This window comes from Chlorocebus sabaeus, chromosome 22, assembly GCF_047675955.1.
Source record: "Chlorocebus sabaeus isolate Y175 chromosome 22, mChlSab1.0.hap1, whole genome shotgun sequence".
Classification (NCBI taxonomy): domain Eukaryota; kingdom Metazoa; phylum Chordata; class Mammalia; order Primates; family Cercopithecidae; genus Chlorocebus; species Chlorocebus sabaeus.
Window position 1 is genome coordinate 70,480,259 of NC_132925.1, and position 25,765 is coordinate 70,506,023.

Sequence of the window (25,765 nt, forward strand, 5' to 3'; positions counted from 1 at the left end):
TGAGAGCGGAGCAGCTGCCCCAAGACCTCAAGACTGATCAGCATTGGAGCTACGATTCAAACTAATGTCTGTCCCACTCCCTAGTGTTGACTTGTGACCACTAGAAATAAATACCACAAGACAAAAATATTGGTCATGTAAATTTAAGCGACTCTTCAAAGGACAGCCACTTCCAAACAACTGGGTGTTGTGCTCTTTGACATCCATGTGTTGCCATCTGGCTGGCAGGGCTGTGTCCCTTCCAGCCGTCTTTGTCATGTCACTGTGGTGTAATGTTCTGTCATCACTAACGAGTGGTTAAGCCAACCAAGAAAGGAAAAAAATGCTAATAGGAGGAGCCCAAATAGCAGAGACAAAACCTTCCTGAGCAAATTCTTTTCTCAAGAAATTACGCTTGCGAAGCTGAGGTTTGTCTCCAAAATGTGTGCCTATTCAAAAAGCCTGGGTTCTTTCTGAAGCTGAAAAATTAACAATGGGCTTCAACTTAACAGAACCTTAGTGAAATCGCTCACAGTAAGCATGCAAAAAGGAAACAGTATCCTTTTGCAAAAAAAGGCTGAAAGAAAAGGTCTTTATTTTATTAATCTGAGATAGTCCATTTCATGTCATTAAGAAGTCCTAGATTTTATTTTCAGTTCATGGTGTGTGTTGATAGGTGTGCCTGAGAAGAGCCTTTTCCCCCAAAGCTCCTATGTACTTTTCATACACTCCATAAATATGAAGTCATTACAATGGTCCCCTTGAGGGAGAGATGGAATTGTGGGTTCAGAGAGCTGGTAATCGGATGCCTAGGCAGGAGGCACCAGGGCTGGTCGCCAGAAAGTAGTGGGAAATAAGATAGAGACCTGTTTACTGGGACTAGGATGTAGTCAGGGGCCTGGGCTCCAAAAACAAGGTGAACCCAGTTTGTAGTACAAAGGTATCTGTTCAGAGTTGGATGAGCCACAAATTGATTTGGCGCCAAGCTACCCAGCAACCTGTATGTGGTTTCTTCAATGCCCGAAGACTAGCAAGAGGATTGGTTTGGCTAATATGCGCTCCACCTGGAGTGCCCTTCCTACCTGTGTTACCTGGTGAACTCATGCATTCTTTAAGACTCAGCTCAACTGTCCCCTCTCCTGTGGCGCTTAGTCCTATGGATTTCAGTTTGGCAACATTCTCCCCTTAATTCATAAGCTGAGTTAATTGCATCAGGCTGATGGGCACCCACAGCATTGTGTACATGTTATATTTCATTTTGGTTGTTATTGTAGGAAAGCGTTATATCATATTGGCTTGGAATATGAACTTAGAAGTCTAACAGACCTCAGTTTGAGTCATGGCTCCAGTACTTGCTAGCTGTATGGCCTAAAGAAGATGACTTGACATCTCTGTATCTAAGCTTTCTCATCTACAAAATGGGCTCATAATTTGTTGCCTACTGCATCTGTTGTATCAAAGATGAAAAAAAAAAAAAAAAATTGGTTCCTGTAGAGCACTTTGTATTATCCCTAGCACAGAAGAAGCCCTGTATTAACTTGGGTTCTCTGGTTGCCAGCAACAGAACCACTTGTGGCTAAAAAACAAAATGGAAGGAAAACTGAACTAACAAGGACTCAGAAAAGACAGGGATCAGGGCTTTTGCAAGGATCTAGGGAGCAGAAACCAAGGGACAATTTCATCAGAGTGCTGCTAGCAGAATAAATAGGCTCCAACCATCTTTGATCTTTAGGTCATTCTAATCATGTTTATTCTCCAGGGTGAGAAGCTGACTGGCCTACCTTGGGTCACCTACCCACACCTGGATGAAGGAGTTTTAGTAGAGTAGAAAAAATGTGTCCCGGTGTCCCCCAAGCAGGTCTCACCCATCTGGTCAGCATCACTCATTTATATCCAGCCAGTGATCCTTACGACTTTTGCATATGTGACTGTTGCCGTAGACCAGTGCAGCTTTACTTATTAAATGTTACAATCACAGAACTCATTTGTTATAAGTTTTTGAGACAATGGGGAAATTCAAGTGAAGACTAAATTTTAAATAAAATTAAGAAATTAATATGAGCTTTGTTAGTGAGAAAATTCATTGACCCCCTGTTTTTTAATAGTCTCTGTTAAAGATGTCTATTGAAGTAATTAGAAGTGAAGGAAAAAAATAATCTCAGAAATTTCAAGTAGAAAGCAGATGTTGAGTTCTGCTAATCTGACCTAGGATTTTTTTTAGGACAGGGAGATCTCTTCCTGTGGAAAGGCCTTCCCCTTCTGAGACTACTCTAACTTTTAAAAAGATATTTTATAGGTTAATCAAAATCCTTCAACTTAAGTCTTTTGCCGTGGTTTTGCTTATTGAAGCAATAGAGAACACATGTACTTCTACATATGTTAACATTTTGGTGAAAATGTCACACTTGTCTTATTTCTCTGCCTATTTTTTACGTAGTTGAGATGCCCACAATTACTAAGGGTTCAGCTTCCTGCTGAGTGCTGGTTGAGTGAACTGGGAGTGGCAGCCCAGGAGATGTTGCTTAAGAGCATTGTCCACAGAGTCAAAGTCATTGTTCCAGACCAAGACCTAGCCCCACCGGGTAGGCAGATCTCTAAAACTCAAGAGTCTGAGTCTGTGAAATCAGGGTCATCATAGGTCCCTCCCCAAGGTGGTGGTGATAATTAAATGAGAGAACAATCGGGAAGCACTTAGCACATTGCAGGCACCTTAGTAAGAGTTTGGGAAATGTTGGCTGGGATCCTGCTGCTGCCCTTGATTAGGCTGCCCGCTGGAAGCCTGCTCATATTATCTTCATTGATAGGGATACAAATGCATGGGAAAGCCAAGAAAGCAGGAAACAGCCACCACCAAGTAGTTGAACTGCAAGGTTCTTGGAGATGCACAGAAACTTGTGTAACATGGGTCATTTTAGCCCTGTAGTAGCAGCCAACCTCTGGTCCGCCTCACTTTGGTGTCTGCCATCACAGTGACTCGGCTACCCTGCTTTGGTCCATCAACTCTTGCTGTGGACTCTTGTCCCTCTCTACTTCATGGCTTCTGCTGCCTCATGATTACTGCTTAGTGCCTTTCTCTGCCTCCACTGAATCCCTCCTGACCCGCCCCTCAGTCTCTAAGAGACCATGTTAATCGGTTGGCTCATTCATCATGCAATATAAAAAGCATCTGTTGAGTAGCACTTGCTCCTTTCCAGGCCACCTCACCGCCTGACATCTTGGCTGCCTTTGAGTCAGGTAACTCTCCTAGTCCATGCAGCAGAGCTCAGAGTAGATGAAACTAGATTGATGGAAGAAGAGAATAGTGTCTACCCAAAAGGAAAAGCTGAGACAAAATTAATATAGAAAGCTTATTTGGGACAAGGTTGAGGACTGCAGCCCAGGACACACTTCCAAGTTGCCTTAAGAAGTGCTCTGGAGAAGGAGAGGCCCAAGTGTTTAAAGAAAAAAAGGACAAATCAAGAAAGGGGACAGTTACAAAAGTTGTTTGTCAGGAATTAATTCTCCTTGGTTTACAGAAATAACGTTGATCAGTGATTGGCTATACATTGTTTTGGGGGTTTTTGTTTGTTTGTTTGTTTGTTTTATTTTTGAGTCAGAGTCTCCCTCTGTTGCCCAGGCTGGAGTTGCAGTGGCGCAGTCTCAGCTCACTACAGCCTCTACCTTCTGGGCTCAAGCAATTCTCCTCCCTCGGCCTCCGGAGTAGCTGAGGTTACAGGTGCCCGCCCACCATCACGCCCAGCTAATTTTTGTATTTTTAGTAGAGACAGTTTCACCATGGTGGCCAGGCTGGTCTGGAACTCCTGGCCTCCAGTGATCTGCCCGCCTCGGCCTCCCAAAGTGCTGGGATTACAGGTGTGAACCACTGCGTCTGGCCTGGCTATCCATTGTTGAGCTACAGGATGTGGGTTATAGTGTCCGGGGTAGCGGACACTAATGTGTCCAGTGCAGCTAGTTTTGGCTATACCAGGCAGTTTCTGGAGAAAAATACATAGCTCAAGGAGGGAAATAGGACTTGATTGCTGTCCATTTTAATGCCTCTCTAGACCTGATAAATGGAAAGAACTGGAATTCTTCAGATAAAAGTTCTGTTCTTTCCTCAGAGGTAAGACACCCAATTTAGAAAGACACAAAGAAACATTATTATCATACAACTAATAAATGGTGGACTTGAAACACTACATCTCGATCTTTTGGATTCCAAAGCCTATTTCCCCCCCGCCAACTCCTCATTTCCTTAACCGCCTTCGTACTTAACTTTCTCTTCTCATAAATCCGACACTCCTCCATCTTCATTAACCTCACTTATAAGTGAGATAAAAGCTTGTAAGTAAAAATATAAAGGATTTGTTCTCTTTCTGGAACTTCCCTTGATGACTCAACGTTAAAGGGTGGAATGTTTCGAACGTTTTTACCGTCTCAGTGATAAAATCTTTCACAGCCCTTTCAGCTGCATTTACTTATCAAAGGTATCATCACTGTGGAAAGGGAGAAAAAGAGAAGCAAAGGCTCAAGCCCCCTCAGGATTCCGCAGAGCTAAGGATAGGTCCACCTGGCCACTTCCTAGCCCGGCTTTGCCTTCACTCTCACTGGTCTGAGAGTAAATTCCCTTTCCGACTCAAAGCAGTGAGCTGTCTTGGGGCTCGATGGCCCTTCATGCATTATTCATCAAGCAATGCTCCAGAACGTGAGGAAAACTTCGGGCCCCTAGCTTGCCCACTCGCCCACCACAGAGCGCCAGCCTTTACAAGCTGGCCTCATCAGTACAGGATTACGAAAACAGAGTTGTTAAAGACTCAGCCTCCTCCCCGCCTCACCCGGGAGCTGTCAGAGCTCTCCTGAGAGAGGGGCCTGCCTGCAACCTGTGGTCTCACAGATTGAACAAGCAAAATCCTAGAAAGGGAGTGGAGTAGTGAGGCCCAGAATACCCTGATTTGCATGAGAAAAGACCAAGATTGATGGTTGCTGAGAGATTGGCTTTAAGCCAAAGGAAAACCCAGGGCCTGGAAGGATGGGAAGGAAGAAAAGAGTGATTGAAAAGTGTGATTGAAACTCACCCAGTGGATGGGGGTCAGGTAGGCGTGAGGCCCTGAGGCCCCTCCGTCTAAAAATCCCCCAGCCTCAAGCAGGGTTTGGGGTTGGGTTAGGTGGTGCTTGCTCAGCCGACTTCAGCTTTCAACTCCGGGTTCACCTGGGCTTTTCTTTTGAAGCTGTCTGAGGTATTATTATGAACTCCCAGAACATGTCTCAAAGAATGAGCAACACAAATAAACGTTTGTTTTTGGTTGGTTACCATTTGGGGTTTCTCTGTAACTCACCTTCCAAGACACAAAAACATGCCGAAAGAGATTTTAGGCATACATACACATACATCCATCACGTACTTACGTGTGGTGCACATTTCTTTTAAAAAGGAGAAGGATGCACAACCTTCCTCAGGTTTCTCAAAATTCTCGCGCTGCTTTCGGGGAACACTGAATGAGGAATGCTGAGAGATGAAAATAAATCTGAAGGAACAAACTCCTCTGCTGTTTTTCAGGTTTTACATTGAGAGCATATCGTTTTTAAAGGATAAAACCACCGTGGAGCTGTTTTTCCTGAATGCAAAGGCCTGCGTGCACAAGGTAGGTGCCCCGTTTGTCGTGTTCACTGGATGCCTCCAGAGCGCCTGGGATGACAGGAAGAAATGGTTTTGCCTCTCTTCTTGCATTCAAACTAAGGAAAAAAAAGGTCACAATCTTTTCGATGAAGATGTCCTACCCCCTAACTACACACATACACAAATGACATCTTTTCTCAAATTCTGAGTGAGAAAGACAACGCTCTGCAGGGGATTCCTGCATATACACGATCCCTACTACTTTAAATGCAGCAAATAATTGACCGAGTGACCCAGAAAGACAGAAAGATGGATCAATCAGATTATAATCAAAACGTCTAGGCCAGAAATCTTTTTAAATAAGGTATTCCCTACACTTACAGTAATTCAAAACCAGCCTTATTTCAGTTCAATTTCTGCCTTCTGATCCCTGCACACACAAGCCATCTTAGATCTAGGGAAGGAAGGCTGCTCACAGCCACATGTTTTCAAGCAGTGTCTCAGTTATCTGTGGTAAGGGACAGGGTTTTTCTCTTATTGTTTTTTATTTCTATCTAATGCATCAAGGACAGATCACTTTTATAAAATTCAATAAACATGCATTGCTAGAAAAATAATCCCATGCTGGGATGTTACGGCCATGTCAAATTGCTATAAAAGTTTTTACGGCCGGGCATGGTGGCTCATGCTTGTAATTAAAGCATTTTGGGAGGCCAAGACTGGTAGATCACGAGGTCAGTAGTTCGAGACCAGCCTGACCAACACAGTGAAACCCCGTCTCTACTAAAAATACAAAATTTAGCTAGGCGTGGTGGCGTGTGCCTGTAATCCCAGCTACTTGGGAGGCTGAGGCAGGAGAATCACTTGAACCCTGGAGGCAGAGGTTGCAGTGAGCCGAGACTGTGCCACTGCACTCCAGCCTGGGCGACAGAGTTAGACTTTGTCTCAAAAACAAAAACAACAACAACAAAAAAGTTTTTAAACACTCTCAGTTTTTTGTCTTTTCTCTTTGCAGACCTGCATAGCTTTAAAATCCTTCACTGTGGTCTCCTCAAGCAACTTCCTGAGGAAGGGAAGGGAAGCCATGGGCCAAGAGATGCCCAGTGGAGCCTGGCTCCTCCCTTGTACGTTATGATCTCAATGCTTGGGATCTCAGAATTCCGTCTCCAGACTGCATGCCTGTTTCCAGGCCTTCTTTTAGGTTTATTGAGCGTGTTATGTGTTCATTTTACCTCTTTTGTTGGATTATTAGCTATAACTCTTTGTTATTTCCATGGTTACTTTAGGGTTTATAGAATACATTTTTAACTTATCAGATTTACTTTCAAGATGATATTATACCACTTCACATGTGGTATAACAATCTTACAATAGTATGCTTCCATTTTTCTTCTCTCAGCCCTTATGTGATTGATGTCATATAATTTACTTTTAGATAAGTTACAGATGCACATGACATTATTATTTTTGTGTAAATATTCAATTAACTTTAAAGAAATTTAAACAGTACCAAAAGTCTTACGTATTTACCCATGGAGTTAGCATTTCTGTTGCTCTTCATTCACTTGTGTAGATTAATATTTCTGTCTGTTATGATTGTTTCTGCCTGGAGGACTTCCTTTAGCATTTCTTATAGTGTGGGCATACTGGTGGTGAATTCCTTCAGCTTGTACCTGAAGACATCTTTTTTTGCCTTTGGTTTTGGAAACTATTACACATGATGTAGGATTCTGTGTTGGCGGTTTTTCTCTTTCCGTACTTTAGAAATATTGATTCACTATCTTCTTGCTTGCATTCTTTCTGATGAGACGTCTGCTGTCATCTTTATCTTTGTGTTTCTGTATGGAATATCTTTTTCTTTAGCTGCTTTTAAATTTTTCTCTTTTTCTTTTTTCTGCTTTGAGCATTTTTTTTTTATTTTTAAAGATGGAGTCTCGCTTTGTCACCCAGGCTGGAGTGCAGTGGCGCCATCTCAGATCATCGCAACTTCTGCCTCCCAGGTTCAAACAATTCGCCTGCCTCAGCCTCCCGAGTAGCTGGGACTATAGGTGTGCACCACCGCAACCGGCTAATTTTTGTATTTTTAGTAGAGACGGGGTTTCACTATATTGGCCAGGCTGGTCTCAAACTCCTGACCTCAGGTGATCCACCCGCCTCAAGCCTCCCAAAGTGCTGGGATTACAGATGTGAGCCGCTGCACCTGGCCTGCTTTGAGGAATTTTATTATGAGGTGCCTTGATATAGCTTTCTTCATGTGTTTCTGTATGTGTGTATGCCATTGGCATTTATTGAGCATCTTGGTTTGTTGTCATCAAATTCAGAAACATTTTAGCCATTATTTCCTCAGATTTTTTTTTTTTTTTTTTGGCCTCATGTATGCCTCATTTGCAAAGCCCAGTTACTCATATACTAGGCCAGTTGAACTTGTCACACAGTGATGCTTTGCATTTGTGGGGATTTGGGGGAATATGATATCTTATATAGTTTCCCTTTGTCTTCAGTTTCACTCATCTGTTTTTTGTAATCTAACCTGCCATTAATCCCATTTTGTACATCAGAGTTTTTGTTTTTGTTTTGTTTTTGAGATGGAGTCTCACTCTTGTTGCCCAGGCTGGGGTGCAATGGCGCAAACTTGGCTCACTGCAACATCCACCTCCCGGACTGAAGCGATTCTCCTGCTTCAGCCTCCCGAATAGCTGGGATTACAGGCATGTGCCACCACACCCAGCTAAGTTTTTGTATTTTTAGTACAGATGGGGTTTCACCATGTTGTCAGACTGGTCTCGACCTCCTGACTTCAGGTGATCCGCCCACCTCAGCCTCCCAAAGTGCTGGGATTACAGGCGTGAGTTTTTATCTTTAGAGGTTTGATTTGGAGTTTTTATCTTTAGAGGTTTGATTTGGATCTTTTTTACATCTTGCATGTGACTATTTAACTTTTTGAACATATTAAATATAGTTATAATAATGGTTTTAATGCCTTTGTCTGCTTACCCTAATGTCTGTGTCAGCTCGGGGTATTTTCGATTGATTTTTGTCTGTATTTTGGGTGATGTTTTTCTGCCTATTTGCATGCCTGGCAGTATTTGATTGGATGCTAGGCATTATTAATTGTATCTTTTTGAATGCTATATATTTTTTTATTCCTATAAATATTCTTGATGTTTGGTTTCGGGATGCAGTTTAGTTACTCAAATATGGATTGGTTTTTTCGGGTCTTGCTTTTATTATTTGTTAGGCTAGCCCAGAGCAGTGCTCATTCTGTAGCTAATTATTCTGCATACTGATCTTCCTGAGTACTCTATTCAATGCCCCGTGAATTATGTTTTTTAGTTTGGCTGGTGGGAATAGGCACCACCTCCAGCCCTGTGTAAGGAGGAGGCACTCTTCCCTCTTATGGTTTCAGATGGTCTCCCACTTTGGGTAGTTTCTTTCAGTGCATGGAATGATCAGTGCTCTACTGAATCCTCAAAGGACACCCTCTATAGATTTTCAGGGTTCTCTCTCTTCACAGCTCTCTTTTCTCTGGCAGTCTGTTCTGCAAATTCTATTCATTTTGATCTCCTGGACTAAGGAGTTGCTCCATCTCCTTAGCTCAGGGAGTTCACTGTGTTCCGTTGTGTTTCTCCCTCCACAGCCTGGAGCCGTCTCTTGACAGTAGTGGGGGCAATCATAGGGCTCGCCTTGTTCAAAGTTCACTATCTTCATTGCTGGATATTCAGTGTTATGAAAACTGTTGTTTTATATATTTTGTCTGTTTTTGTTTTTTTTTTTTTTTCAGTTAAGAGGATAAATTCAGTCCCTGTTACTCCATCTTGGCTGGAAGTATAAATATTCAAAGCAGAGTTTTTGGCTGAGTCTATGGGGAAAGTAAAATGTTCCCAGCATCAAAGGCTTTACTACAGCCCTCTTTTCGAGACTCAGGTTTTCCTAAGAACTCTAAGGATTGACTGATGAGTAGACACCTATATAACAAACACAGCTTTTCAAACACAGCGTTTACTGAGTCAGGAGCACGTTTCATAAACCACAGTTGGCCATCCTCTCCTATGCAGAGAAATACAATTGCTCCTTGTAATATTTTTCACTGCTTTGTTGGCATTGATCCAGTGTTTTCTCTTGCTAATGCAAAGATGGTAGAAGGCAGATTTTCAACTCCTGACATTTCTCTTGTACCTCTATATGCTAAATTCTGTTTGTCTTGAGAAAGCAAGGAAAAGCAGAATTCCTTTAAATGCTGTTGCATTTTATGAATGTCATTTGCTGGGAGCTCCTTTTTTTTTTTTTTTTTGAAATGGAGTTTCACTCTTGTTGCCCAGGCTAGAGTGCAGTGGTGCGATCTCAACTCACTGCAACCCCTGCCTCCTGGGTTCTAGCGATTCTCCTGCCTCAGCCTCCCGAGTAGCTGAGATTACAGGCGCCCACCACCAAGCCCAGCTAATGTTTTGTACTTTTAGTAGAGACGGGGTTTCACCATGTTGGCCAGACTGGTCTCAAACTCCTGACCTCAAGTGATTCACCCGCCTCAGCCTCCCAGAGTTCTGAGATTATAGGTGTGAACCACTGTGCCTGGCCTGGGAGCTCCTTTCTAAATGGGAGTGTTTCATGACTTGTCAGATAATTTAGAACTTTTACAGAACATAATATTGTAAGGCACTATGACTGTTATTGAGATAATTTTTTAAAATTTTTATCTGTAGGAATTTTGAGTTGGATATTTTCTATCTAATTATTATGCAGATGGCTGGGTGTGGTGGCTCACACCTGTAATCCCAACATTTTGGGAGGCCAAGGCAGGTGGATCACTTGAGGTCAGGAGTTCGTGACCAGCCTGGCCAACATGGTGAAACGCTGTTTCTACAAAAAATACCACAATTAGCTGGGTGTGGCAGTAGGCGCCTGTAATCCCACCAACTCTGGAGACTGAGGCAGGAGAATCGCTTGAACCTGGGAGGCGGAGGTTGCAGTGAGCCGAGATCACACTACTGCACTCCAACCTGGCAACAGAACGAGACTCCGTCTCCAAATATATACATATAATGCAGATGGCTGGTAACAAATTCCAAGAGATGTTCCAGGATCAGGTAGCTGTTTGGATAAAGCAGCTTTCAAGTAATTTCTTAAGATGTATGATTATTCAAAAACATTCCACATAAGGAGTATCAGCTGAACCATGGCCACAGAGGCAAAGAAGTTTTATGAGAACATAGTTTCAGCTGTAGAACACTCGTAGGTGGATTTATTTATTGGCAAAAGTGAGTCACCGATGGTTGGTAGCTACTGTTAACTCAGGACTCAGCTAGATCTGAGAGTGAACGCCCCCCCCCCACACACCCCACCACACTGCACAGAGGGCATTCTTCTCACCAGTGAGATGTTCGACACCTCTGATCACACCCTACACACATTTCTTCTCTGCCAGACAGCTTTCCCCTACAGCTACTTCCTTCCTTCCACTGAAAACAGAAATACACAGGCAAGAAAAGAGAGCTCTTATTTACAAATACTGATAAAACCACAATGTCTTCTTACATACTTGTTTAGTAAGAAATATGACTTGTGATAAGATTTGATACAGTTGCTGAAGCTCTGCACAGCTACATACATATGGATTTATAAAATTCAGCCTCATGAGCATGTCATTTGAAAAACTGGTGGCTCCCAATGAGTTTTGTAATACCATTACCCGTACTGCATAGAGAATAAGCCAATGGTGACACTTCAATGTGTTGAAAGAAATAATTGTGCCTTGTTTCTGAGTTTGGGTATCCAGGATGGTCTGAAAAAGGAATAAAGATGTTTCACTTTTGTGAAAAATACTCTAAGCACTCTAAGCAAATTTTTTTTTTGAGACAGAGTCTCACTCTGTTACCCAGGCTGGAGTGCAGTGACACGATCTCAGCTCTCTGCAACCTCCGCCTTCTAGGTTCAAGCTATTCTCTTGCCTCAGCCTCCTGAGTAGCTGGGATTATAGGCACGCACCACCACACCCAACTAATTTTTGTATTTTTAGTAGAGACGGGGTTTCACCATGTTGGTCAGGCTGGACTCGAACTCCTGACCTTGTGATCTGCCCGCCTCAGCCTCCTGAAGTGCTGGGATTACAGGCATGAGCTACCGCGCCCGGCCAGCAAAATTTTATCTGTGAAATGTGGCACACATTGGGCATTCAGTGAATTGTTGACTAACTCAACAAATGAATGAGTATGCTGATAACCCTTGTTTCCTAAGAAGTCAAGCAAAAAGCAAAAGTGTGTAATTTGACTAGGGGGAAACACATGAAAATACCTACATTTACTAAGAAATTAAACATCCACAAAGTTAAAAATTTCATTTTCCAGGTATTACTGAATAACACTTAACAATACTTAGTCAACACTAATTACAACCTTCATCAAAGAATGAGTGAGAATTATATGTTAAGAAGAAAATTTCAGGCCGGGTGCGGTGGCTCACTCCTGTAATCCCAGCACTTTTGGGAGGCTGAGGCGGGCGGATCACCTGAGATTGGAAGTTTGAGACCAGCCTGATCAACATGGAGAAACCCCGTCTCTACTAAAAATACAAAAAACATTAGCCCGGCATGGTGGCACATGGCTGTAATCCCAGCTACTTGGGAGGCTGAGGCAGGGGAATCGCTTGAACCTGGGAGGCAGAGGTTGTAGTGAGCCGAGATCACGCCATCGCACTCCAGCCTGGGCAACAAGAGTGCAACTGTGTCTCAAAAAAAAGAGGAAGAAGAAGAAGAAGAAAATTTCAGCCGGGTATGGTGGCTCATGCCTGTAATCCCAGTACTTTGGGAGGCCAGGGTGGCAGATTGCTTTAACTCAGGAGTTCAGAACCAGTCTGGGCAACATAACTAACTCCATCTGTACAAAAAATACAAAAATTAGCCAGGCTTGGTGACATGTACCTGTGGTCCCAGCTACTTGGGAGGCTGAGGTGGGAGGATCGCTTGAGCCCAGAAGGCAGAGTTTGCAGTGGTTAATGTCATGGACATGCTCAATGACAGGCAGCAAGTGCAGTGGTTAATGCCATGTACTCTGGCATCATGTGTCTATTCATGGGGGAGGCATATCTGTGGCATCCTGAGGTTAAACTCCCTCTTTCCTTTAATTCTGAACATTGTTGTACACATTGATGCTCTTAGTCCATAGTAGTTAATCAGGTGCTTCTGTACATTAGGAGCCAGATGACTTTAATGGGCTGGACTTGGGACAAAGCACCACTTCTAGAGGGATATTTCAGGAGCACACTAGCACTCATGCTGGAAGAGAACCTGTAAGAAAACTAGGTAGGAACTGCCCCTGTGGGTCAAGCGTTTCAGAGGAGAGTGCATACTGCTGTCTGGGTTGTTGTTCAAGCGAAGGCCCCTGAACCTGTTTGGCTTCCTTGGTGAGAATGCAGAGGGGCACACCTTGCCTTCACAAAACAACCACCTGTGCCAGGAGTGGTGATGTAGAAATGCCGAAACTGATACTGGGGAACCTGGGAAGCCTTCAACATGGCTGTGGTCTACCTTGGGCAACCTGCTCCTGCTGGGAAAAGCCTAAATGCATGAAGCAGGACTGTAGGCTTGCTCCAGGTCATTATTCTTGGAGGTGCCCTTGACCGTATCTGTGATTTTAGTAATCAGCCAACATGGACCACCACACCCCTTTTTTTAAAATCAGCAATCTGAAGACAGGCTTGACAAATTAAAATAGTATTGGCCATCTTGTCTCTTTTGGTGTGTATATAAATATGGTAATAATGAAAAGACAGAAAATGTGGAAAAGCAAGTAGGGCTTATGAGGTGCTCTGTCGTAGAGACCATACACAGCCTCAGCTCCCTTTTCTGCAGAGGTGGGAAGGAGGAGGAGGAAGAGGAGGAGGAGGATAGCAACTCAACTCTTAAGAGCTCACCCTTAGCCGGGCATGGTGGCGTATGCCTGTGGTTCTAGCTACTCAGGAGGCTGGGGCAAGAAGATCACTTGAGCCCAGGAGTTTGAGGTTACAGTGAGCCATGATCATGCCACTGCAGCCCAGCCTGGACAAAAGAGCAAGACCGTGTCTCTAAAAGAAACAATAAAGAGCTCACCAAATAGAAAGCACTGATTTTTTTGTGTGTATTAGCTCATTTAACACTCACAACAACTGATACTGTTATTTATTACTACTTCAATAAATAAGGAAATGGAGGTATAAGTAGGTTAAACAATTTGGCTAAACTTGAGTAGTTTATTAGTAGTGTAGGGATCAGATCTATGTAGTCTGGCCCCAGAAACCATATTTTTCTGTCTTCATTCATTCATTCATTCGTTCATTCATTCAATTAAAACATCATTGCATTCCTATTAAGGGTCAGGGCCTCTGATGAGTGCTGCATTATCAGTAAAATACTTAGCAAATATACCTTCCTGTGGCCTAAAATCCTAAGTCTTAAGGATTTTTTCATTTGTATGTGTGTAGTATGTGTTGTGTTTATTTGTTTATTACCCTCATCCTTTATGTGATGGTATGTGTTGTGTTTAATTTAAAGGTAATGTGTCTGATGATACTTTGTAAGACACTAAGACATAATATTTCTAAAAGATGTCAGGGACCTTGGAGAGACTGAGACTGAAATCCCTTGATGTTACTGATTACTCTTTCCCAAAGTAGTATAAAAAGCAATTTGGAGCAGGGCATCGTGGCTTATGCTTCTAATCCCAGCACTTTGGGAGGCTGAGACGCACAGATCACTTGAGCCCAGGAGTTCAAGACCAGCCTGGACAACATGGTGAAACCCCATCTCTACAAAAAAATAAAAAAAAAAAAATTAGCCAGGTGCAGTGCCTGTAGTCCCAGCTACTTGAGACTCTGAGGTGGGAGGATCACTTGAACCCAGGAGGTATAGGTTGCAGTGAGCTGAGATTGCGCTGCTGCACTCCTGCCTGGGTGGCAGGGCAAGACACTGTCTCAAAAAAAAAAAAAAAAAGAAGCAATTTGGGGCCGATGAGGTGGCTCACTCCTATAATCTCAACACTTTGGGAGGCCCATTAAGAGGATCACCTGAGGGCAGGAGTTCAAGATCAGCATGGGCAACATAGCAAGACCCTGTGTCTACAAAAAATTTTAAAAATAGCCAAGTAAGGCAGTGTGTGCCTGTAATCCTAGCTGCTCAGGAGGCAGAGGTGGGAGGATCACTTGAGGCCAGGAGTTTGAGGCTTCAGTGAGCCATCAACATGCCACTGCACTCCCACCTGGGTGACAGAGCAAGACCTGCCTCTAAAAAGAAAAACAAATAATACAGGCAGGCGTCAAGAAGTCCTGCAATAAATAAACCTATTTGATTTGGTTTAACCTAATATTTTCCAAACTTACTGTATGTGAAATTCTTTTTTAAAGCAATAATTATTAATGGACTGCCAACCACACTTTTGAAAATGCTGTTCAATGACTGGGCACTGTGGCTCACACCTGTAATCAAATCACTTTGGGAGGCCAAGGCGGGTGGATCATGCGGTTAGGAGATCAAGACCATCCTGGCCAACGTGGCGAAACCCCATCTCTACTAAAAATACAAAAATTAGCCGGGCGTGGTGGCACGTGCCTGTAGTCCCAGCTATTCGGGAGGCTGAGGCAGGAGAATTGCTTGAATCCAGGAGGCAGAGGTTGCAGTGAGCCTAGATGGCGCCACTGCACTCCAGCTTGGGCGACAGAGCAAGACTCCATCTCAAATAAATTAATAAATAATAATAAAAGGAGTACATCCAAAGGCCAGGCGTGGTACTTTGGGAGGCTGAGGGCAGGTGGATTGCTTGAGCCTAGGAGTTTGAGACCAGCCTGGGCAATATGGTGAAACCCTGTTCCTACAAACCGTAAAAAAAAATTAGCCAGGCATGATGGTGTGCACCTGTAGCCCCAGTTACTCAGGAGCCTGAGGTGTAATGATCACTTGAGCCCAGGAGTTTGAGGCTGCAGAGAACCATGATTGTGCCACTGCATTCCAGCCTGAGCAACAGAGCAAGACCCTGTCTGTCTCAAAAAAAAAAAAAAAAAAAAAAGAATACATCTTGTCATCCAGGACTCTGCCAACCATAGGGATTTATTCTTTGGAAGATTTTATTGAAATAGGAAAAGATATCTATAAAAACATATTTTACATTATTATTTCTAATAGTAAGAAACTGGAAACTGCCCAAACATACTTGAATAGGAATTCATTATATAAATTACAAATCATTAATATGATAGGATATTGTACAGTCATTAACAAGAATAGGCTAACCTTCCTTAACTAACATGGAACAGTCTAACATTGTTCAATGTTAAAAGAAGGTACAGAACAGTGAATATAGTATTATTGTTTTTAACTTTATTATTTGCTTATGTCAATGAAATGTACTCCTAGGAAGAAATATAAAAATACAGCATAGTATAAATGTTTATTATTTCTGAGAGTGAGATTGGAAAAGCTTTTGCTTTCTAAGTTATACTTTTTCAATTTTTTAACAGGTAGCTTGAATTAGTTTTAAATCAGAAAAATAAAGAAAAAAATCAGTATATTCATTAAAATTTACCTCTTCAAAGCTGTATCAAGATAATAAAAATGGCTGGGCATGGTAGATGACACCTGTAATTCTGGCATTTTGGGAGGCTGAGGCAGGTGGATCACTTGAGCCTAGGAGTTCGAGACCACCCCGGGCGATATAGTGAGACCCTGTCTCTACAAAAAATTTAAAAACCAGCTGGGTGTGGTAGTACATGCCTGTGGTCCTAGCTACTTGGGATGGCGAGGCAGGAGGACCACTTGAATCCATGAGGTCAAGGCTGCAGTGAACCATGATTGTGCCACTGTATTCCAGCCTGGATAACAGAGTGAGAACTTGTCTCAAAAAAAAAAAAAAAAAAAAAAAAGAGAGAGAGAGAGAATAAAAGCATTTTGCTTATCACTTTTCATCCATTACAAAAACACTTGGGCATTTTTCTCAGTGGATAAAATTCAGTGAATGTTGAAAATTTCTAATTGCCTTATCTAGAACAGCAAAAGGCTTGCTACTAAAGATAACTTGTAATTTTTTCCTATTGTAAAGGTAATACTTAGTAACTGTAGAAAATTTAGAAAATGCAGAAAAGTACAACAAATCAAAAAGATCCATAATCTCAATATTACAGCATAAATTGTATTATTTTGACATATTTCTTTTGTGCATACATTTTTGTTTGGTTGAGATCAGTTGCTTGGTTGAGATCAGTTTTGTTACACTTTTAGCGTTTTATATATTTCAGCTACTTTGACCTCTTGTCCACTCTTCATCCTCATGCCATATGTTCTTCTGTTTTAAGAATCAGTATGCAGCCTGGGGAAAGAGCATAGGAAGGCCTTGAAAATTCACATTTTAATTTCACTAAATATAAACTAGCACAGTGAGACTGGGACCAGGTTTCCTTTATGTAGGAATCTGTAGGACCTAGATGTTAGATAAAAGGTTATTGAATGGGTAAACGAAGGAGTGAATGATTAAAGAATCAACAAATAGGCTGGGTTCAGTGGTTCATGCCTGTAATCCAAGAACTTTGGAAGGCTAAGGCAGGTGGATCACTTGAGGCCAGGAGTACGAGACGAGCCTGGCCAACATAGTGTCACCCCGTATCTACTAAAAATACAAAAATTAGCCAGGTGTGGTAGCCTGCACCTGTAGTGCCAGCTACTTGGGAGGTTGAAGCAGGAGAATTGCTTGAACTGGGGAAACAGAGGTTGCAGTGAGCTGAGATGGTGCCACTGCACTCCAGCCTGGGTGACAGAGCGAGACTCCATTTCAAAAATAAAATAAAATAAAAATAAAATAATAAAGAATCAACAAATAGATGGCAGAATGGAGGCATTTTAGAATGTGAAATCAACAAGACTTAGCCATCTTCCCTGCTTAACATCTTAGCCAGCCCCTGCCAGCTACAGAGGAGGTGCATAATGGAGGGGTGGGGAGTCTGGCCTTAGCTCTGTCCTGGGCATCGTAATTATATTTTTAAGACTTTGTTTCATCAATTTTAAAGTGAGAATAATAACAGTTTCTACCTCAGTGGATGAGTTAACATATATGCAAACTATATAAAAGAGTGTGTGACTCCGTTTTGCTATTTATATTTTTGCTATTATTACCACTGCTATTGTGTAGCAAGCCCCTTCATAGGACATGCAAGCCCTGGCTTATCACTCTGGGCTCTTTCCACACTCCCACTGTGGTCATACTGAAATAACCCCTCCTTCCCTGATGATGCATCCTTGTCTTTCTCAAGCCTCCATGCCTTTTTGATATACTTGTCCTTCTACTGAACGCCTTCCCATCTCCCTTTATTTTCATTTGGCAAATTTCCACTCATCCTTTTGAATTCAGCTCGAGTCTCTGCCCCTTAAGATTTTCTTTTTTTTTTTCATTGTCTACCACCACCATTTCCTACAGGGGGTTAAATTCTTTCCACCTCCAAAACATCCTTTACATAATTCTTCTAATTGTTTCTATTACGTTGAATTGTTCCTTTATGCATCAGTCACTCTCCGCAATTACACTAACTCGTAAGACCAGGGTTCATCTTTATCTCCCAAACACTGGCACAGAACCTGGCATGCACTATAGGCCCTCAGTAAATATTTGTCAAGTGAGCAAAATAAATGTAGTTTATACTAGTAACTAAATTGATCAAATTTTGCAAAATAGGCTTGTGAAAAGATCAAGCCAAATTAAAAATCAATTCTGAGTAACAACCATAAAATTAGACATTTTCAGCTTTCAATCTTACTCTGTTTTCTCTCCCTAAGGTGGAGCTACTGTTTCTAAATTCAATTTCCAGAGTTGATACTATACTTATAACCTTGAAATTTAATATGCTGAACCTATCAGAATACAATTTTAGCAGTGCATGATCAGATTTTAAAGCGCAGGAGTCTCAGCATATCTGTTATAACCTCTTCTGCCATCCTTGCTCTAAGTGTCTTTTGGAGACATTTAGGAAAATCACTGTAAAGTTAGTTGCAATGATAGGTTGACATACTTCTCTGCTGTTAGATTCAAACATTTTTTCTTAGAATTCCAAAGAAATAACTCATCAACTTTTGATTGCCTCCAGGAGAGAGGGACATTGAGCATATACTACATTAAGGGAATTCAGTTGATCATGAAACCTCATTCTAGCCAAGTCTTCCGGTATAGGCTCCCATCCCAGCCATTCAGCCAAACTGCCTGAATAGAGTTGACTTTCCTTCTCTTTTTCCTAGAGCTAAAATTACCATGTAGGCAGCACCAAAGAAGGAATGGAAGAAAAACTGGAAAAATGAATTCCCAAAAGTCAATAAAGAGCTTCTGAATAATCAAACTGTGACTGTTTCTGAGAAGGGTTCTCCTAAAACTTAGGAAGATATTTTGATGCTTTTGTAGCGTTCTAGCTGCCTGTTTATGGCAAAGAGACTTTTTAAAAGCACACTTTCATGGAAAGACCCATTACTATCCATATTTATAATGCCTTGAGAAAAGAGGATTAGTCTCAGCACAATTTAACTGAACAGAACATGAAGCATATTTTTCTGTAACCAGTCCATTACTGTCAGCATCACTTTTATGGTTCTTGTCCTGGAATTATTCCATGTAGTTCAGCAACCAACAATTTTAGTAGTACCAAGAACTAAAATACATTCAGAATATCTGCTAACCTAGCTGAGTTTTAGCATTTGGGATTTCAAAGTGTTTGCATATGTGAAAGTGTGTGTGTGTGTGTGTCTGTGTGTGTGTACACGCATATGAGTATGTGTTTTAATCCTCAACTCAGTTCAAGATTTAGAAATAATTTAAAGGATCAGTAACAGAAATCGAATGTTGTAAGCTGTAAGTTCTGTATTAAGACTTGTGAATGGGCTGGGTGCAGTGGCTTATGCCTGTAGTCCCAGCACTTTGGGACGCCAAGGCTGGTGGATCACCTGAGGCCAGGAGTTCGAGACCAGCCTGGCCAACATGTTGAAACCTAGAAATACAAAATTTAGCCATCTCTACTAAAAACAATAAGTTAGCTGAGCATGGTGATGCATGCCTGTAGTTCCCGCTACTCAGGAGGCTGAAACAGGAGAATCACTTGAACGCAGGTGGCAGAGGTTGCAGTTAGCCAAGATCATACCCCTATACTCCAGCCTGGGCAAACAAAGCAAGATTCTGTCTCAAATAAATAAAAGACTTATGAATGTACCTCTTATGATAACTAATCATCAGAAGACTGATATTGATCAAGTCAAATCACTACACTAAACGTCAGAGCTGGTTTGAAGACTAGCCAGTCCACAAGGAAGACGAAATCTATTACTTTATTTTATTTTATTTTTTGAGACGATGTCTCACTCTGTCACCCAGGGTTGCGTACAGTGGCACAATCTCTGCTCACTGCAACCTCCGCCTCCCAGATTCAAGCAATTCTCCTGCCTCAGCCTCCCGAGCAGCTGGGATTACAGGTGCCCACCACCATGCCCAGCTAATTTTTTTGTTCTTTTGGTAGATATGGGGTTTCACCATGTTGGCCAGGCTGGTCTTGAACTCCTGACCTCTGGTGATCCACCCACCTTGGCTTCCCAAAGTGCTGGGATTACAGGCCTGAGCCACTGTGCCCAGCCTATTATTATATTTTAAAGGACTATTGAAAGTTTTATAATGAATATTTCACCTATCTCTACTTCATGTGGTTTTCCACATATGTTTGTCTGACATTCAAATTATGTTTGTCTTAAACTGTGAGCATTCAGATATATACTGCCTTGTGCGTTTGTGAAAATCAAAGTTTTCATAATAATAGCTCGTTATACTTGTCATCTTTAATCCCACGTCCTCAGGGCCTTTTCATCGTGCTGTGTTCTTTGGCTGTCACCTCCCTGAGAGGGTAAAGGAGAAGATCATTTTCCTCCTTTTCATAGATAAAAAACTGAGGCCCAAAGATGTACAAGGACATAGTCATAAAGCAGAGGACAAGGAAAATGCCCTCCAGCTTGGCACTAGCCAGGGTAAATTTACAAAGGCTGAATTATTTGTTCACTGGTATATCGCCAGCCCAAGTAGACACTCTATTTGTGGAATACATCAAGACAAGCTACTAAAAATCCAGTTGGAAGACCTGTATTTCATAATGGTGTGATTTAATATGAATTATTCTAAAACATTTAAGCCTACTACTGATATTTTTGGTACACCATCGCCTCAGAAATGGACTACAAGAATTGCATTACAGCTAAATTGTGACTCAGAAAAAGTCATATAAAAATACTATGATAAATGCTTGAAAGGAAAGTGGAGGAGGCAGATGGTCCATTCAGCTGAAAATATAAAATTTTATAAGCTAGGAATTTGAGTACCAGTGAATAAAAACGTTTCATAGTATATTTTTTCAGTTTTGTAAAATAAATCAAATTTCTTTGTATGTTTCCTGCTTTTGAAAATGCTTGGTTGGGGCTGGGCACGGTGGCTCATACCTGTAATCCCAGCACTTTGAGAGGCCATGGTGGGCGGATCATGAGGTCAAGAGAGCAAGACCATCCTGGCCAACATGGTGAAACCCTGTCTCTACTAAAAATAGAAAAATTAGATGGTCATGATGGTGGGCGCCTGTAGTCCCAGCTACTCAGGAGGCTGAGGCAGGAAAATTGCTTGAACCTAGGAGGTGGAGGTTGCAGTGAGCCGAGATCCCACCACTGCACTACAGCCTGGCGACAGAGCGAGACTTCGTCTCAAAACAAAATAAAAGAAGAAAATGCTTCGTTGATTTCCTTAAAGACACAAATCTTGTATTTCAAAAGAAATATGGCAAAGAAACTTACAAAACCAAACTTATCCATACCAACTATTTCTGTCCATCTTTCTACCTATTTACCTGTTCATCTGTCATCTCTCTGTCATCTATTTTTTTCACCCACAGTAGAAGCAGATGTCGTTTTCCTTCCTGCAGTGCTTCACATGCTTAAGAGGCCTAAGGAGGAGGTTTGAAGGGCTATCTTTATATTTTTTAAAGAAGAAATTGTGTGAATTGAAGACTTCCATTTCATAATTAAGTTGGCCTAAGATGAATGCTATTTTGGGGAACCTTTCCAAGGTCGATTTATTAAGAAATAGACTGAGAGAGCTGGGTTTGGTGACATGCACCTATAGTCCTGGCTACGCTGTAGCCCAAGGCAGGAGGATTGCTTGAGCCTGCAGGTTGAGGCTGCAGTGAGCTATGATCATGCCACTGCACTCTAGCCTATGTGACAGCAAGAATCCGTCTCTTAGAAAAAAGTAAATAAAATAAATAAATAAGAAAGGAAGGAAGGAAGAAAGGAAGAGGGGAGGGGAGGGGAGGGGAGGGGAGGGGAGGGGAGGGAAGGGAAGGGAAGGGAAGGGAAGGGAAGGGAAGGGAAGGGAAGGGAAGGGAAGGGAAGGGAAGGGAATAGATAGAGATATCCATTTCAGGGAAACTTGTTAAATGAGTCACAAATGGTTACAATTTTAAATTTATAAAGAATACATGAGGTTGGGCACAGCGGTTCACGCCTGTAATCCCAGCACTTTGGGAGGCGGGCAGATCACTTTAGGCTGTCCAACATGGCAAAACCCTGTCTCTACTAAAAATACAAAAATTAGCCAAGTGTGGTGGTGCACACCTGCAGTCCCAGCTACTTGGGAGGCTGAGGCACGAGAATTGCTTAAGCCGAGATCATGCCACTGCACTCCAGCCTAAGCGACAGAGCGAGACCCTGTCTCAAAACAAACAAACAAAAAAGAGTACAGTTTACTCTTGGTTGAAGTGAAGTCAGTAGTTCATGGGTGTCGGACACCAGCCAGGATTGTTTATACACCCCTTGGAGAGACAATCCATAGTTTGGCTTGATGCATGACATGGGGGAAGTGGGTATCAGAAGTAGGGGATTCCTAACTGTCCAGCTTTAAATCTCAGCTCCATCACCTACGGGCTGGGTGACTTTAAGCAACAGCCTATTCTGTCTTCCCAAGCTTCAGTCTCTCCACCTGTGAAGCAGGAGGGTGATAACATTACCTTCTCACAGGACTCATGAATTAATATATATCCAAAGCTCTTGGAACAGATAATAAGCACTTAATAAATGTTTCTTGTTTTTGTAGTTATTGATGATGTTATTCTAAAATTCCCAAGAGGACTATGTTATAAAATGTTCTCATCTGCCAGGCACGGTGGCTCACGCCTGTAATCCCAACACTTTGGAGGCCGAGGCAGGTGGGTCACCTGAGGTCAGGAGTTCAAGACCAACCTGACCAACATGGAGAAACCTCATCTCTCCTAAAAATACAAAAATTAGCTGGGTGTGGTGGCGCATGCCTGTAATCCCAGCTACTCACAAGGCTGAGGCAGGAGAATTGCTTGAACCCGGGAGGCAGGAGAATTGTTTTTTGTTTGTTTATTTGTTTTAACCTTATATTATAAAAGAAGAATGTTGGTGAAAATATTTTAAACATGGTATTACCCTAGAGATGGGTAAACCCCATCTCTACCAAAAATACAAAAGTTAGCCAGGCGTGGTGGCAGGTGCCTATAGTTCCAGCTGCTTGGGAGGCTGAGGCAGGAGAATCATGTGAACCTGAGAGGCAAAGGTTGCCACTGCACTCCAGCCTGGGCGAAAGGCTGCTTCATCTCAAAAAAAGAAAAAAGAGCAGTTCAATTAGATGGATGATATAATCCTGAAAATAAAAGTATCTCTGCATATTTATTCATGCAAAACAGCCAGATAGGATACCTAGTTTACCAGGCCTTCTTTAGTCAAAGGCTTAGTTTTAACTTCATGACCATAATTTTCTTCCTCCTGATTCATCCTTTCTTCCTCTAAAATCATTGATTATCTTGTAAGCACCTTGCATTTTTTCTAAATAAAGAAAAAATAGTTTTCCATCGGAACGCCTTGCTGCTACTAATTCAAATTGTCATTGTACATTGGTGCCAGGGTGCATTTAAGCAATTAGAATGCTGTAATTAAAGTCTGCTGTGTATGTAATCTTATAATGTGGAAGGGTAAGTACAGAAGTTGAGAGCTTGGTTCCAAATGTTTGTTTAATACTGGTTATTCATCTGTTCTCCAATTGTCTCCCTGTATATGTATTAGATGTGGGTGCCCTGGAACCTCCATGCCTATTGGCAGAGCCTGACCTATTTAGGCTGCCTGCCTGTCTTGCATCGCCTAACAATTTAGCCATAGATCACCACACCTCTCATTTCCAGGGCAGTCTCATCAACACTCGCTCCTTCGCTTTGAAAATGTGTTGGCACAAAAGTTTGTAAGAAGGATTCAGATATTGGCAGAACGGTGGAGACAGTCTCTGGTATTTGACCTTGTGACAGTCTCATTCTTCCTGGTCTTAGAGGGAATGAAGTAGAGCCTCAAGACTTCAGAACAGGAGAAAAGTAAAAATAAGAATTGGGAGGAAAGCTCATAGTCCTGATGATATGTTTTGCAGCATCTTCTGGTAGAACATTGTCATCAAAAGGTTTAGTTTTTTAAAAGGTATAGATTAATTCACTTAAAAATATGTATTAGGCCAGGCACAGTGGCTCACACCTGTAATCCCAGCACTTTGGGAGGCCCAGGCAGGAGGATCACTTGAGACCACAAGTGTGAGACCAGCCTGACCAACATGATGAAACCCCGTCTCTACTAAAAGTACAAAAATTAGCCAGGTGTGGTGGTGCATGCCAGTAATATATACACACATATATACACACATATACACACACACACACACACACACATATATGTATTAAATATTTTCTATGTGCTAAGCACTATATAGGTGCTGGGTGTGCAGTGGTGAGTTAAAGATATCTCTGCTCATGTGGAGGTTAGAGTTTTATGAAATTAATAACCATAGTTCACCAATTGTGTTTAATATACAGTCTTTATTCAAATTGCTCTGATAGCTAATGTTATTTCTAGTCTTTCCCACCCTTTTCCGGTCCCAGAGCCAATTCAGGGTCATACATTGCATTTAGTGGGCATAACTCTAAAGTGCCCTTTGTAATCAGGAGCAGGCCAGTCTTCCTTTGGCTTTTATTACACTGGTATTTCTGAAGAGTACAGGGCAGCTGTCTTGCAGAAGATCTCTCAATTTGTGAAATATGGATTTCTCTAACTCACTGGTTCCAAACACACATCATTTTGGACTTGAAGCAGAAACATCTGGGAACTTATGGAAAACACAGAGACCTACACCCTGTCCTATCTCTTTCTATCCTATTAATACTTTGATGAGCCTGGGGCTCTGTATTCTTTATTAGTTCTCCAGGTATCTGCAATGCACCAAAGTTTGAGAATCACTAGTCTAATAATTTTCTCATGGCAAGAACACTCTATAGATGATGAAATGGCCTCAGTTGCATCTCACAAAGAGGTATGCGATGTCAGTCTGTCTTGTTTGAGTTAAGGTGGTATCTGCCAGGTTATTCTGAAGTCACCTTTTCCTTTGTAATTAAGTTTTCTGGAATTGACACTTTGAGGCTACTCGACCATCCTGTTTCTTTCTTTTTTTCTTTTTCTTTTTTTTTTTTTGAGACAGAGTCTCTCTGTCTCCCAGGCTGGAGTGCAGTGGCACGATCTCCGCTCACTGCAAGCTCCACCTCCCGAGTTCATGCCATTCTCCTGCCTCAGCCCCCCGAGTAGCTGGGACTACGTGCGCCTGCCAGCACGCCTGGCTAATTTTTTGTATATTTAGTAGAGACGGGGTTTCACTGTGTTAGCCAGGATGGTCTCGATCTCCTGACCTCATGATCCACCCGCCTCGGTTTCCCAAAGTGCTGGGATTACAGGCATGAGCCACCATGCCTGGCCTACCATCCTGTTTCTTAACAGTCTTTGACCCAATGATCTCAGCCTCCAGTGGTGATCTTGCCTAAGTCAGTTAGTACTATGGTCATTGCAAAAGGTAAATTTCTAATTGAATCACCTTCAACATTTCTTAGTTAGCATTCATATGTAAAGAATAATTTTTCCTTCTTCTCCATCTTTATTTTTTAAAAATATTTTTCAGGCCAGGCACGGTGGCTCATGCCTGTAATCCCAGCACCTTGGGAGGCCGAGGTGGGTGAATCACCTGAGGTCAGGAGTTCGAGACCAGCCTGGCCAATGTGGCAAAACCCCGTCTCTACTGAAAATACAAAAATTAGCCAGGCGTGGTGGCAGGTGCCTGTAATTCCAGCTGCTTG

At 42.1% G+C, this 25,765-nt stretch overlaps 1 protein-coding gene across 3 annotated transcripts in view; it reads left to right on the top strand.

The window, feature by feature from the left end:
• FRMD4B (FERM domain containing 4B) overlaps positions 1 to 25,765 on the top strand; it is a 363,826-nt gene that overhangs the window by 242,819 nt on the left and 95,242 nt on the right. For all 3 annotated transcript variants that reach the window (XM_007984946.3, XM_007984948.3, XM_073009939.1), the window contains one exon: positions 5,516 to 5,600. In XM_007984946.3, the coding sequence (XP_007983137.3) occupies positions 5,516 to 5,600 (85 nt within the window). The remainder of the gene's footprint in view (positions 1 to 5,515; positions 5,601 to 25,765) is intronic.